Source organism: Gambusia affinis, linkage group LG01 (assembly GCF_019740435.1).
Source record: "Gambusia affinis linkage group LG01, SWU_Gaff_1.0, whole genome shotgun sequence".
NCBI lineage: Eukaryota > Metazoa > Chordata > Actinopteri > Cyprinodontiformes > Poeciliidae > Gambusia > Gambusia affinis.
The window spans coordinates 17,226,324-17,242,793 of NC_057868.1; the positions used below are offsets into that span (position 1 = coordinate 17,226,324).

General features: G+C 39.0%; 1 protein-coding gene across 1 annotated transcript; it reads right to left on the reverse strand.

The window, feature by feature from the left end:
• Nucleotides 1–5,469: 5,469 nt before the first annotated feature.
• On the reverse strand, nt 5,470–15,653 carry fkbp1ab (FKBP prolyl isomerase 1Ab). Its single transcript, XM_044116084.1, has 5 exons — nt 15,467–15,653; nt 15,274–15,321; nt 9,005–9,117; nt 8,001–8,154; nt 5,470–6,637 (listed from the first exon to the last, which is right to left on the reverse strand). Exons 1-4 carry the CDS (start codon nt 15,501–15,503, stop codon nt 8,026–8,028), a joined length of 327 nt encoding a protein of 108 aa, XP_043972019.1. The 5' UTR covers nt 15,504–15,653; the 3' UTR covers nt 5,470–6,637; nt 8,001–8,025.
• Nucleotides 15,654–16,470: the final 817 nt, after the last annotated feature.

The following is a 16,470-nucleotide window of genomic DNA, read 5'->3' on the forward strand; positions in this document are numbered from 1 at the left end:
ACCTTTTTTCCGCTTTTTATCGACATATAGAGTCTGGACAGTACATTATGAATAATGTAAGCGTTGACTCCAATGACAAGGAAGCTGTGGAAAAACATTTAATTTTTGCATCTTTTTAAAATGTATTTACGGGAATAATCAGTCTGGATTCTGTTCATATTGTCTTGTGTGGATCACATTTCTTTCGACAAAGATTTGGAAGAAAAAAAATCAGATCAGCTAATCAACAAGATTTGTACTAGAAAATTGATAATAGGATACTCTATCAGCAAGCACACTTCTGCATTTTTATGGGATAATGTCTTGGAAATTGTGATATTGGTTGCAAAAATGTTTGCTACTTAGTAAATATTTAATTAAAAATAATAATGAGATTCCTGCAGTATGCCTAAATATTTTGCAATGACCCACAGTAGACCCAGCGCTAAGGTAACCTGTCTTTTCTGGAACTGTCCTTAAACTGATCTTTGGATATTATTTTGGAAAGACACAATACATGCAGTATTTTATGACATTATGTCTTCCTGTCCACTTTAGACTACCGTAATCAAGACCAATGTCACTGCAATTCACCTTTACAGGCCTACAAGGTTTTATGTAAAAACAATATATTCAAAAACATGCAATTATTAAAATAAATACATAAGTAAAATCTTTGGAGGTCCTATATGCTGAAGACCAAAAAAAAAAAAAGAAACGGATATAGTTGTCCAAAAAAATTGTGCAACACGTTTTCTACGACTTTGCAATTTTATAGTGCAATTTCCACTTTGTCTTCAATTCATAATTCACTAAAAAGTTTACTTGCTTATTTCATTATTAGGTTTGGCTCATTTCATACAGAATTGTCATATTTTAAAGTGTTATGTATGTTTAAAAAGATAATTGGATAACAAGTAAAAAACCAGTGTAACCACTTCGGTTACGCTGGTTTATGTTTAATCACCAGCCGTTTTTTTTTTTTCTTTCTTTGTGGAAAAGTGAGAAATCAAGTAACAATGAAATGAACACTGCACTGTTAGACTTTTTATTGTAATTTTACAGTACCTTACTGGCAACACTGTTGCCAGTAAGTTACTGTAATTACCATTCTACAGTACCTTACTGGCAACTTACTGGCAACTTACTGGCAACAGTGTTGCCAGTAAGTTACTGTAATTGACATTCTACAGTAACTTACTGGCAACTTACTGGCAACAGTGTTGCCAGTAAGTTACTGTAATTACCATTCTACGGTACCTTTACCGTCATGATATTTCACAGTTAATTTTTACTGTGAGTGTGCTTTGCAGTTATAACTGCTTTACTGTAAATGTAGTTTATAGCATAAAACTGTAAATGTATTTTATAGTAAAGCTGGTCTACTGTAAACTTGTTTCACAACATAATGTCAGTTTTACTGTAAATTAAAGTTTACATTTTTTAATACAAGAATATTTTACCATAAACCGAAAAATTTAATAAAAGAAATTTTAGTCCAAGTACTGTGAATAAAAACAGGTATTTATTTTCAGCAGATTTGTTGAAATAAAATCCATTTATATATTCACAATGTCATAAAGAACAATGTCACAATACAATATAATGTGCTATAAAACAACAAAACCATAGAACACACTACAGGTCATGTCAATATTTTTTATGGCACATGTATGTAGCAACATGAACGTGTGCATCAAGTACCAGCCGTAAACTATTAAAAGACTGACTTTTAAAAAATATATAGAATATACTTAACTTCATTTGAATATGAACTGTATTTCATTCAATATGGACACTTGAATGCATCTGGATCCAATAACAGTAACAATCTTTACATAACCTTTTCTATTTGTTGCACACTGTACAACAAAAGAACAACTAAAAAAATTGGGCACTACAAATTTTATGTACCACATCAGGTATGCACCAACATGAACACGTATATCATTCAAATGGTGGACAGTCAAAAACCAGCAGAGGCTGCATTGTCAGAAAGCAGTTAACAGAAGCTTAAATGTGCTCTGTTACACAATACATCACAAAAACAGTGCAAGTGTGATAATGTACTGTATGGTAGGCATTCATATCAATAAATATTGTTATATCAGATGCATTTCCTACATTAGAAGAACTTTTATTCCATTCGTCAAACAAAATCAGTGAGATCCATCTTGTGGAAGCTGAACTGTAAAGAATAAGACGATGTGGGAGGTCATGAGATGGTCAGGAAGTTATCTACATTTTCAAATCAACAGGAAGGCTGACAAATTAAGCTGAAGTGACAATGTCCAAATGCATAAAACCATTGGCATAAAGCAGCATTAAGGTGATAATTTGTTTAAAAAAAAATCAATTGCACTGAAGTGATAATAGAAGCTGCATAAAGAATGAGCAGGACTGGCTTCACTTCAGGGTTTTGGATTGTTTATGGCAAAAGCAGTCAGTCAGTCTTCACTAATTCAAACGATTGCGTACTGTATTGAGACCCTGCAAGTGTCCCCAAGGAGACGATGAAGTACAACATGTCATAACAATCTTTTTAGTCATTTTGTTGGTGGACAATAAAGACAATAAAATAATAAACATTTGGTAAAATGCTTACCTAGTTGGAAGTCCTCTATTCAAATTCAGCGAGTCGTTTGAGGAAGGTGTTGATCCGGGAGTTGACACTGACTACTTTCCTCTTGACAAGACTTCCCATCTTGCAGCTTGTACTGACTTTGGCCGTGCATTTGGTACCAACATCTGGATTGATCCTCACAAAGAATCTTTTAACAGAAATAAAATATATTAATTGTATTTTTTAAAATGTAGACATACAATACAGCAATCAGCTATGGTTCTTCATCATCAGTCAAACTGTCATTAAATTTAATTCATAAATGGTTTGGTGTAGAGTACTTACTGTTGTATCATCTCCAGCAGGTGGATGCTGACTCCTGATACTCCAGATTGAAGACATAATATGACCCAAAAAAGACAGCAAGGACGCTGGCAAAGTCATGTAGTTGCTCAGGTTCGAAAAATACCTTCTCCTCCATACTGACCATCCACCGGGTTGCACACATCAAGCTATTTCCTAAAATAGACAAACCCTTGTCAGGCTAACACTAGTGAGTAAAAGTACAGACTACCATAACTATTACATACATTGCTACAAAAAAATTATAGTGATAGAAAATATTCCTCTTACCAAGCATGATTACCCTTGGTGTAGTAGGTAAGGTCATTTCCATCTCAACAGACATCTTGGTGGAAGATACCTTTAAAACATAAAAGGAAAACTCTTAAATATGAATTACTGGTAGTAATTTATATTTAAAGGACCAGTTCACCCAGATTACAACAGGTTTTTGAGAACCTCACCCCGGAGACTAGACTAGACTTTACCCCTACATCCTGCAACCACTCTGAAACAACGGATGTGAATGACAGTTTGTGAGGCTAAATGCATTTTTGAAAGCATTACATTCCACAAATACAGTATCTGAATGGCTAAGTACAATATGGGTTAATGAAATGAAATGTTTGTGATTTGGGTGAATTGATACCTTTAACAAATTAATTGAACAATTCTGATTTAAGATGTGTGTTTTAAGTTAAGAGTCGATATAAAATTACATCAACCAAGATGAAGATTGAGTCCTCTTTTTCTTCTAAATGTTTTCTTTTTCTCCGACGGAAGTAGGACATTGCTCTATTCCACAACGAAACCGATAATTAGCTGTGTGTTGATGTTTCTTCACATGACTACAAAATTCTCTAAATTATGAAGTACAAATACTGCAGAATTTACACCTGTACATAGTTGCACCTGTTAGTACTGACTTAACTTTAAATTTGCAAGAGCATGGTTTAAACAGGTGAACAGTCCTTATATGGAACCAGGCTTGGAAATTAACTTTTTTGTCCACCTGCCACTGTGGCTGAACCAACTCAAAAAATAACAGAAACCACTTGAATGTTTTCCACCTTTGTCCTCATTTACAGACTCTTATACACTATGTTGGAGATGTAATGGTACTTTAGCAGGCTAACTAGCTGTAGCAAGCTCAAAGTTATAGATTAGGTTAGCTGCTCCTCTACATTTCCAGACTATTTTGTGGCTTCAAATATGTTTGAAGAGCTGTCTTTTTACCTGTTGTCTTGTCTTTTCAAGAGTTGAAACTATGTTAGCACTCAGCAGGACAGAACTGCACAGCCACTTGGAGGGAAAAAGCTTGGGAGTTAAAAAAAAAGTCATCTGACAAAAAGAAAAAAAAGAACAAGTTAGAATTCATCCTTGTTGACCTAGCTAATCTGCACTCTTAACATTTGCAAGGTCATGGTTTAAACAAATGAACAGTTATTAGATTATTTTATTATCTAATAAAATAATTAGATAATTAGTTATTAGTTATTTTTTTAAAAAAGGGGGATCAATTATCAGTTAACGTTATATTGTTCGACAAAGGATGTAACAACAATGCTAACAGACACTCAGCACTGAGCTTATCTCAACCCAAAGCTAGTCGCTCGAGGAAGATTTAGCGGCAAAAGTCAAGCTAAAACCTTCGGTAAAATTAGCACCTTAGCTAACGTTAATTCCGAACCAGCTCAAAAAATAACACCATCATATTTTTCTATCTTTCACCTCATGCTAAGTTATAGCATTACAGCATGATGCTATAAGTTACGTTAGCTCCATCTAAAATGTACATATCCAGATTAGGTTTTGGCTTCAAACAGTTTTCTAAGAAGTGTTTTTTTTACCTGTATTGCGAAGAGCTGAAGCAGTGTGAGCCCACAGCACGGCGACAGAGCTGCACTTGCACTTGGACGGAAAAAGCTTCGGAGTTTAAAACAAACGTCATCAGAAAAACGTTGGGCTTAAGCCACCCTTGATGACGTAGCCAGATAAACTGCATATTAATGTTAGCTTGGATGTGAAAAAAACAAAAGTACATGCTCTCTTTCTGCCTTAAAAATATGTTAACCACTAAAGGACTAAAAATACAGAAACAGGGAACCACGATGAAACATCTATGATGACCGTTGGAAATCAAATAGAATTCTTACATGGCCAGCGCAAAGACATTATAAGTGCAGTACCACTACTGCAATGTGTAAACAGTAAATTACGGCAACTTCTAAACATACAGTAAGTTAATGTAATACTATGTACTACACCCATAATGCAATGCAAATTACAGTAACTAATTGTAAAGATGTTTTATGTTAGTTTTACTGGGCATTTTGTGGTATTTAGCTGTAAAAAATACAGTAAAGGCTAACAGTGCAAGACATTATAAATACAGTACCACTACTGCAATGTGTAAACAGTAAAATACTGCAACTTCAAAACATACAGTAAGTTACTGTAATACTATGTCCTTTACCCATAATGCAATGCAAATTACAGTAACTAATTGTAAAGATGTTTTATGTTAGTTTTACTGGGCATTTTGCGGTATTTTGCTGTAGAAAATACAGCAAAGGCTAACAGTGTGCAGGCAGTTGGAGGGTGTTTTATTTTATTTTAAATACATCATTGGTTTAGCTTGCATACAGTAACATCTCAGCACGTAAAACTACACAGTACAGACGGTCTGCTGCTTGCAGCATGGCAAGCACGCAACACGGACAGCTGTGGTCAGTGTCAGAGAGCCAGGCCAGCACAAGTCATTCATTTAGACTCCATTTAAAACTAGTTCAGGTAGAAAAAACACTCAGATTATGTTGGCTTTTTTTTTTTTTTTTTTTCTTCATGGCACACCTCCACTCCATCATCCGCCGGGACGGAGTGGCGCATTACTAACAATAATTTTACAAAGGACAGTTTTTGTATTTTCTCAGAGAGAGACACTTGGCATCAAAGAAAATGCATAATTTAAGTTATTACACAAAGTGTCAGGAGTTAAAATCCCTGCCCACCTTTTGGAAGTTTCAAGCATCTCAGACTAATTTCAGTTCCGATTATTCCTGTGCATCGGCACGGTCCTCCTTGTGCAGTGTTTAGGTATGGCTTTAAATGGGGTTTAAAGAGAAAGGAAGGATGCAAAGTGAATGCCATCATATTTTAACATGCGCACAGGGCAAAGTAGTAACCATATTTAGGCACACGAGAAATATCTAGAACTAAGCCTGGTTTATCCTTCCCACCAATTACTCTTCCCACTCTTCTTTAACAGAAATAATAACGCAGGGTTTTTGTTTCTGCAGAAATCTCAGTTTTAAGTCTGACCTTTAATTAGATCTCAGGCAAAACTAATACGATTCAACCCTTTAAAATCATAAATGTGTGCTCACTTTTCTGTCTAATATAACATAATAAAAAAAGCTGCAGAATTTTATAGTACCAGAATACTCCGACTCATAAAAGCTGAACCTTGCTGCTTAGTGATTCAGTGGCATATCATACACCCAATTCACTGTGTATACACACAAACAGAACGCTAAGAAATAAAAAAAACAACCAAAAAACCCACTTTCTTAAAAAAAATTTAACAATTCAAGACTTTTAAAAAATGTAGGATCGAAAAGAGATGTTTCAAAATAGAGGACGAGTGAAAAACAAAAAATAATAAAAACAGACGGTTTGATGAAAACATTGAATTGAAAGAATGATGCGCAGACTTTCAAGGCTTCTCTTCGGGTCGCCCAGGTGCGAAGTTAACTGTGAGGATGACAAAAAGAAGAATTGTTTTTACAAAATAAAAAAAATTGAAAACCGATTTATACAAAATAAAGAGAATTAAATACAAATATGTAACAAAATAAGTGATTGCATAAATATTCACCCCATTTCGAGTGACTGAGCTAATTCAACAAAGGTCAGAGGGCGTTTAGCACCAACGTCCCTTAATAGCATTGCATTGAGTCGCTATTTGAATGGCTTTACTGAAAGGCTAACTCCTTTTAGCACAACTTGAACACAGCCATACTTTTTGCATTGTCCCATCAGATCATTATGGAGCCAAGATTAAACAGCAGTGGGCCGAGAGAAGCGGCTCCGTCGTCCATTGTTAGCGGACGTTGCTTGTGTGTCAGATTTATTGGCGTACCAGAAACAGTGAATATAAAGGTTCTGGACGGAACTTTTTAAATGTATAAAAAAGCTATTAACTGAGTTGAAAAAAACCCACATAAAAACATAATTAAAACCCTATATAAAACATAATTAAAACCCTATATAAAACATAATTAAAACACCATCAGATATACAATGCAATACACACACAGCCTCTGTAGAGTCAACATCTATTCTCCCAGTACTTCTAGTTTCGATCTGTAGAGTTTTGGCTGCTAACAGGATCAGAGTTGGCACCAAAGTTAAAATAGTTTTGGGTTTTTCATTACACTTACATTTTATTTTGTTGTGAATTTTTGCTTTTCTAAGTCAGTATAGTTTTAATTAGTTTTTAGAGTGTGTTTGCCTGGTTTCATTAGTTATCATTAGTTAGATATTGTTTAGTTTCAGTTTAGTTTTTATTAAGTTTTTTGCACTTTGGTTAAATTTTAGGTGGAGAATTCAAAAAGGTCCAAGTATCGTATTGTGATTGTTTATACATCGATTGTGTGACAAATAGGCAACAGAAGATAGAATTTTCAAAAAATGTATTCAGTTATTATGGAACCACAAACTGACTGGTGTTTGTTCTTGATATTTTGCAGACCAGGGTAGGTGCCACCAGGAGGATAATGGAGTGCCGTGATTTTCAGACAGCAGACGTAAACTGTTTGTGTGAGGGACGGGAAAAACATCAATTTCACATCAGATCAAAACGCTAGTAAATAGATTAGTAAACACAAAAACGTAGGATGTAATATGCACAATTCCAGTATGTTTTAGTTTTATGAACGCACGGTATACAGGTTTTCCCCATTAATTACCATTTTTATTTATTTCATTTAACAACATGTTCAAATGCTTTGGCTGATCACACCGAGATCAGAGCGGCATCATGCGATGCTATCGGATGGTAGCGATAGCCACCATCCGATAGCTATTACGTAAGTTTTTTCTCTAAACAACTTACGCAACAAACAGGCAGCGGCTCGCCTTCACTCCAAACTGAGCAGCTCCACGTCAAAGATGAGCGTGGCGTTGGGGGGGATGATGCCCGGGTGGCCCTTGTTTCCGTAAGCGTAGTCCGGCGAGCAGATCAGCTTGGCCCTCTGACCCACACTCATCTGGAGAGAGCAGGAGGAGAGATGGGTTTACAGAGCTGCTCATAATGCAGCTGAAGGAAGATTATATCTCGCAGGAGATGCTCTAGTGAGCATCTAGATTTGTTAATGATGTTTCGCTTTTACTGCATCAGTTCCACTGTTATTACTCTCAGCAGCTCACGAGAAGAAAATCCCTGTGATGTCAAAGTGGAAACAGATTTCTACAAAAATAATGACAATTAGATACAAATATTTAGTATTGAATAGGTAATTCTACGTTCCCCAGAAGAAAGCTACTTGGATTGTAGCTGCGTCTGCGCCCATTCTCATCCAACTAATGAAATATTTCTGACATTGCTTTAAAATTTAACGATTTAGTAGAGCTCACAACAGCACTGACTCTGTACAGAGCCTATAATCAACTCCTTCTAGGAGTCATTTGAAATGAAAGAAAAATGATGAATAAAGGAGAAGGATTTCATTAAAAAACAAAAAGGTAGGGATGAATCTTAAGAACAATTGTGCTTCAGTTAGACATGCAGAATTGTTTTCACTCTGTCAATATTTTTTTAATATACAATATATTTGCTAAAGAGATAAAATAAGGTTTGGTTCTGTTTTCTTTTATGAGTTTATCTACAGACTTATCTGAAATTCCTTGGAGATATGTTTTACAAAATTAATCTTTGGAAAAATTCTGCTGTTTTGATTTTGAGAAAGAAAAAAAATACATACTGCAGCTTTAAAGATTGGCTTTTTCTAAAGGCTTTCTGTTTCAGTCCACGTAGTTGTTTTCTAACGTCTCCCAAAAGTAGTTTTGTTCTTGTCACATGCTGTTTAATAATACTGTTGTTAACACCCTTCAGCCTACCTGCCCCACGCCTTCCTCCCACCCTCGGATCACTTCCTGTTTGCCGAGCTTAAACCGGAAAGCCTTGTCCCTGTCGCGGGACGAGTCGAACTTCCGTCCATCTGTCAGGGAGCCTTCAGGAAGAGCAGAGAGGAACAGAGCTGTTAGACAGGCAGCTAGTTTTTTATAGCACGTTACATTTATGTATTCCTCCAAAGATATTGAGGTGCAGCTGATTGAAATTTTCCAAGTCTAGTTTTCTGATTGGCTATAATGTGACAATATTAATAATAGAAATATGATCCATAATACATACAGTAATACATCTTAAAAGTCTTTCCAGCTAAGTGTTAGCGGTACACCACTTTTACGGCAATTTTCTAGCCAATAACAGAACTTATAAAAACCTGATCTGTAGATTCCAGTTTTTTTAAGCAAAAAGTCGCTTTAGTTCATTTCATTTCATTCTTAATTTCATTCACTCAGTAATAAATACAAACAGTTCACGTAACACCTAAAAGAAATCTGGCCCATATATGGCTCACAAAAGAAAATTTGCTATTCAACTCAGAAGACTATCACGAACATATTTCAAAAATTACACAGCAACACATCAGCTGATTCATTACCATATTGCTGCATCATAATAATTTTCACATTTCTTTTAGAAGAGAAGGAGATTTGTATTTCTTTATCTCACTGTAAAGAGTGATCCATAAAGTGACCCCTTTAATTGAAGTACAATACAGACCAAACGTTTGGACACACCTTCTCACTGAATTCAATGAGAAGGTGTTTCCAAACGTTTGGTCTGTATTGTATATAATGGTGAAGTTGTAGAGAAGATCGGTGCAGAAGATTCACTTCACATGTAAGCTACACCAGATCTCATTTCACCCAAAAAGAAGGAAACTGGGGCAGATTTTCTGGTGCATCCCTACTAACCCTTTAGTAAGCAATGTCAACCACTGCAAACATTGCTTCCATCTTTGCACTATGTCTGCTTCGTGGCCACACTGTGGTTATCAAAGCTACTATTAAAGATGAAAAATTCTCCTTGATGGGTTGATGCCGTTGTCTTTGCTTTCTGGCAGAAAAATAAATAAACTTTGCGTCTGTCGGCAGCATCAGGAAAATTCATGCATTAACCTCCAAGGAAGCCGCCTTCCAAAAATAATTCACAGCAAAGCTTTTAGAGCCATTAGCACCAACAAGATGTGGGTGTGCACGGTGTGATGTGTCTGTGTGGGTGCAGCTTTGCTCTTCTTATTGGGAGGGATGCAACCTTTAATCCAGCCAGCTGAGTGGGACTCCTCTCCGCTGCTGGACAGCCTGATAGCAGTCTAATGGAATTATCCAGAAGAGCCAAAAGGTTCGATCCAAGCATCACTAGGCTCTTTTTCCCCCATTTTATCAGCCAACAGCACAATACACTGATAACCATAGCATCACACTGACCGTTTTCCTGCAGAAGGATCGCTTCAAAGAGATCCTCACACTGCATGGGGAAAAAAAGCGCTGGCTTTTTAATAGAATATCCTGTTTCATGTCCAATGTCAGGGCTGCTTTGTATTCTGTCAGGAAAATGGATAAGAAAGGAAATCCTGCAGACTGGGTGATACTCCTCGGAAAAAAAAGAAATAAGGAGAACATAAGCTGTCTACTAAACAGAAATGCCTTGTGGTGAAAGACTAAAATTAGGCCTTACTGCAAGTTATATAATGTTGAAGCAAGCAGGCTAATGTTACCGTATGATTCCCCTCCTATCTGCTAGTCAACGTCCTGATATATGTAGTCATACTGGAAAGCAAAAAACATTCTAGCAACCAGTTTGGGCACTTTGTCAGTGACTTTTAGGGTGTTTTCAGGCCTGATAGTCCCGTTGATTCGGTTCGATTGAGAACCAAAATTGCAACATTTGTTATATTTCCAGATGCTGCTGTTCTCTTTCATGCTCTGCACTGTCAAATGACCCAAACCCTTTGAACCCCCCACCCCCCGCTTGTGATGGCACTGCTCCAAGAAGCTCCCAGAACTAGCTGCAGAGTGTTGCTGGGTAAAGGAGTGTCTGTGTTTCCCCACTAATCTAAGATAAGTAGATCATAATCAGCTTTATTGGCCAAGACAGTGCCCACAAACAAGGAACCTTGTTCAGAGCAGGTTGGATTACTGCAAATATGCCTTAATTCTGATCTGGGCACTCTGTTGTTTTTGCAAATGGAGCTCTGTAGCACCAGCCTGGTAAAAGGCTCCAAGTTCTACTCTTTAGTTTGTACAGAGAGTCTGGACCCTTGATTATTGAGAAATGATTGCTTGCTTGAGGCCTGGACTCTGCTGATGCTTCAAACAACTGGATCCAATTTTAGCCAACCGCTAATGTTTGGCAGTGATGTATGAAATGTGTCAGTTTGATTGTGAAGAAGCTACATTATAAAACTTACTAGAAATCGCCTGTGCTATAAACTGCGATGAGAGAAGTGCCAGGTGGAGCGAGGCATCTATCAATAAGAGGGAGATGGAGAATATTGTTTTCCCATCAGTGAAGTCCATGTCTCAAAGAATACAAGCTGCCACAATAAACAGAGGCGACGCAACAAACTGGGAATTTAAGAGAAAGAAAATCCAGTGTTTACAGAAAGAAACAATGTGACCATGTTTACAACAAAGACATTACCTTTCATTTTTGGAATGTTCTGCAAAACCAGGACGTTCATATTAGTTTTTTTGTTTGGTTTTTGATTAAAATTACCCTTAAGATCAGAAATAAGAAAAAAGGCACCAGCAGGGGGTGCCGTTCAGTTATACACTGAAGGGTGGCACTATCAGAATGAACTTGTTTAAACACCTCAAACTCAAATCAAGGATAAAAAAAAAAAAGAACCAACAACAAGTGGACACAGATCAGACTTTCTTGAAGCCACAGAAAACATAAATATGCTTTGTAATTATTATTACATTGTTGGATGCTGAGCATTTGATCTGTTTTTGTTTTTTCAACTAAATTTAAGCACAGAAGAAAACAAACATGCATCTGTATTGCCACTTCTTACTAGTTAAAACTATTTAAAGTAGTGCAGGGAATCAGATACGGCTGCATTTAATAATTTGTCATTAATCAATGAAGCTTGCATGTATTGCCTCGGGCTGCTACTAAACATTAATGCTCGGTAACTGCAGAGCTGGGGAGAGCACCTCCGGCAAGACTGGCACTACTTCAGTATATTTTTACTCAAGTAAAAAGTAAAAATGAATTGTCCATAGTTGCTCAATTAAGAGTAAAAAGTATTCTACAAAAAGGTACTGAAGTACAGAGTAACTGATTAATTTTTAATTATAACATCTGATTAAGTATTTAAAAGTGATCTCTGAGTTCAAGGCATAGCTGGAACATCTTTCCAAATAATACCTGTTGACAGTCCATGTGTTTGAATCCACACCTTCATAATCTGTAACTAACTGGAAATGGCCAAGGGGACTTGTTCATGGTTTTGCTGTGGCTGGTCACATTTGCTTCCATCTGCAAGAGGATCACGGCTTCAGTGAACAGTTGTTTTCTTGCAAGACAATGACCTGGTCCATTGAGCTAAAGCTACACAGAAATGGTTTGAAGACAACAAGATGGATGTTCTGGAGTGGCCCAGTCAAAGCCCAGACATCAATCAATCATCAGAAATTGTAGCTGGACCCGGAAAGGGCTTGAAGAGTTTTGCAAGGAACCGTGGAGCAAATTGCAGTCGCTCTCTTTTTTTTCCAATGCGCTCTCTTCCAAAGTGTGGCACTCAGATTCCCAACGCGATTCCCAACAGATTTAATTTCCCAAGCAGAGAATTACATCTTTAGCTATGTTGCTCCACTTGAGCCTCTTCTTGAGCCTGTTGAGTTATTGCCAAACAGGACAATTGCATTCTTCAGTGTGCCACACCCTTCCTCGACTGACAGTCTTGTCCGATTTGTAGCCTGAAGCCATGCCGGTTCATGGCAACTTCTGCAATAACTGCTTGGAGAGAGAAAGAAGGATAGAAAGAATGCAAGACAACACCCCAGAGGTCTGCAGAGGACAAAAAACCCCCAAGAGAACCAAAAAAAAGCCATAGCAACCAACTATATAAACTTATATATATATAAACTGCGACAGACTGGCGACCTGTCCAGGGTGACCCCGCCTCTCGCCCGGATCGTAGCTGGAGATTGGCACCAGCAACCCTCCCAACCCCATTAGGGACAAAGGTGAACAGAAAATGGATGGATGTATATATATATAAAAAATATATACATCACCGGAAAAAAAAACATGCAGTGTCTAGTTAATACCAAATGTATTTAGGGGCAACCGCAGCCCAAAAATAAAAGTATCTGAAAACACCTAAATGAAAACAACTGTGTGTGTGTGTGAGCATGTCTGTGTATGCAAGGTTTCTCCATAAGAATGCTCAATAACGTGTGTGGGGAACAACAGACCCACTCGAAGGCAGACATGAGGGAAATTGGAGCCCAGACATCCAAAGCACAGAGCCCCGAGAGAACCACAACAGGGACGACTGCATCTCCCTTCCAGAAAGGAGCACTGAGTCCCAGAGGAACGCCCGCTAGCCACAAGGCAGACGCCTAAGTTGCCTGCTCACAGTTTCCACCAACAACTGGATATGCTGCTGGCTGGATGTGCAGCATATCCAGCCATGGACACCAAGACACAACAGGTAAGGTGCCCAGGTTGCGCCAAGCAGTCACTAGAAGTGGAATCTACCCAAACACCCAACCCCAGACACCAAAAAAATGCACTGGCAGGAAGAGGCACCAGCCACTAGAAGGAAGTGTGACAGGGGGGATGAAGGCACATTGATGATTCAGGGGAGGGAACATCCCAAGACCAAAACAGACACAGACACAATCACACGTTCCCATCCTCGTACAGATATTCACACCCATTCACCCAATGTAAACACATAGAAATGGACGCCATACACCCACTAACACTCCCTATACACACTCTATACTCCCAGGTCCAGGTAATGATACCCCTGAGGGGCATCTAGCACCCAAACTCAGGAGGTGCTTCTCTTCAGTCTGGGATGGAGCCAAGCAGACTGCCCGAGTTCCTGCAGTAGTGCAGTGATCCATCAGTCCAGACTAGAGACCACCCAAAAGACCCTGGTTCAGACAATGACCCCATCCGGACACAGTTGCAAAAAAAGGTTCACAGTCCAAACATGCCAGTCAACCAGACCAGCCCCGACAGAGACCCAACTCTATGGCCTTCAAGCGTGGGGCGTGTTATCACCCTGCGCCACCACAGCCGGCCTCGATATCACTAAAGTTATATAACTCAAGCAAACGACAAGAACCACGAACCTACTTACAATTTAAATAGCAACAACAACAACAACAACAACAACAATAATAATAATAATAATAATAATAATAATAATAATAATAATTTTCACACTAGTCGGTACTTTTTGAAATTCATGACTTCCGTTTTATAAACCATAAAAACAATCCCTTTAATGCTACAAATGACGTGTGAAGAGCTTCATATCCATTAGGAGGATGACCGGCTCCAGAGGGAAGGACTGGCCGAGGCGATGCTTATGAGGTTGGAAGGGAATCTGCTTTCATGTTCGTGTCTGCCGAAAAATATTAAATGAACAACAATACAAGCGACGCTGCCATTATTCCAGCCTCCCAGACGATTCTAATCCGCTCAGCTCAACTGCCACTGACCCCCCGCCCCTCGACCCCGAAGAAACTCCAACAAAAGACAGAACCAGGCTGGAAATCAGACAGGATTTAAAGTCTGGCTGTCTGTCTAGCTTTCTGGGGAAATCCCGAGATGGGATTCATCATACTCGCTGTTTATGAGTATTATTATTGTATCCAGAGCAAACGGATGATGATCTGAATGCTTTTTTATTATTAGGTTTTTTTTGTTTGTTTGTTTGTTTTTTTTTACTGAAGCGCAGCGTGGAATCCAGAGCATCGATCATGACGCGCTTTGGGGGACTTTCCCTGCCAAATCTCGTAGGAAAATCAGTCCCAGGGACATGTGTGGCTGGAAGTCAGGCTGCAGCTGCCTTTAGGTGTGAGGCAGGAACATGCCAGTTGTGCCTCGCAGCGTGTCTGTGGGTCCTGATCATTTCTGCCGCGGTGCTTCTAGGACAGAACTATTCTGAGCCAGGGTTTTATTTGGGGTGCAGAGACAGTTGCCCGCAGCAGTCACCCAGCTCGTTTCAGAGCAATCTCCAGAGAAGGGAACAGAAAAGGAACAAGTTTCATCTCCTTCCCCAACTCACCCACATAATGCACCACACACGTCTGGCCTTTTTTGGGGAAGGTCCTTCCTGTGGAGGAAACAGAAGCGCTCAGTTGGAACCGTGCAGAACAGGCGGTGATTTCTGCGTCCTGCAGCGGAATTAGACAGGAGGAGAGCGGACAGACGGGCTCTGCTACATTCCCTCTCCACCCCTCCTGTGCGGCGGCTCTTACCGTCTCCCGGCGTGACTGTCTCGATCTCGACTCCCATGTCAGCGGTGTGCGTCTTCCTGCTGCCCAAGGACCCGGTGCGCTCTTAGTGCAGTCCTTCAGCCTGCTTGGTCGCTCCTTTCCTGCTGGATCTCTCTGTCTCTCTCTCTCGCTCTCTCTCTTTTTCTCGCTCTCTCTCTCTTTCTCTCTCTCTGCAATCAACGTAAGGAGAGCTACAATGCATTCAACCACTTCCGCTTCGGACTTCAAAACTGTTGAAGTCTGGAAAAGTTTGGCATGTAATTTCACAAGTTTAATGAAAAACACACAAAAATAGAAAAGGATATGGAGAAAATATTCTTCAACTGTGACATTTCTTTATATCCTTGCTGTCATCCTTTTCCTACCTCATTTCAAAGGCACAATGAGGTGGGAGGTTTATCATATTATATAGAAGGAATATATACATATATATATATATATACACCGCGACAGACTGGCGACCTGTCCAGGGTGAACCCCGCCTCTCGCCCGGAACGTTAGCTAGGGATAGGCACCAGCAACTCTCCCGACCCCATTAGGGACGAAGGGTGATTAGAAAATGGATGGATGGATGGATGGATGGATGGATGGATGGATGGATGGATGGATGGATGGATGGATGGATGGATGGATGGATGGATGGATGGATGGATGGATGGATGGATGGATGGATGGATGGATGGATGGATGGATGGATGGATATTTATAACTTGCACAAGCTACTCTGGTCATCTCAGTCTGAAGACCTGAAACAGATTGGGAGCCTTGGTTCTGCATGTAATTGGAATATATCTTACTAGTGCAACTATAGACGCGTGAAATAAAACAGAACTAGAAAATTCCTGAAGAAATTTAACTGGGGCCTGCCAAAGTGTGCCCGTCGGTTTGGACCCAGCGTTCTGATGCTAAGAATTAGCATCGATGCTAAAGAAAGCTGCAATGTAATCAATAGCATGTGGAGAATCACAAGAATGTTAAGTAAGCTG

What these genes read in the sequence shown, in the direction of transcription:
- fkbp1ab (XM_044116084.1), bottom strand. Translation starts at nt 15,503, where the DNA reads ATGGGAGTCGAGATCGAGACAGTCACGCCGGGAGACG. An exon ending in GACAGTCACGCCGGGAGACG is followed by an intron (nt 15,322 to 15,466) that starts GTAAGAGCCGCC and finishes TTTCCTCCACAG; the next exon opens with GAAGGACCTTCCCCAAAAAA. An exon ending in GGGAGGAAGGCGTGGGGCAG is followed by an intron (nt 8,155 to 9,004) that starts GTAGGCTGAAGG and finishes TGCTCTCTCCAG; the next exon opens with ATGAGTGTGGGTCAGAGGGC.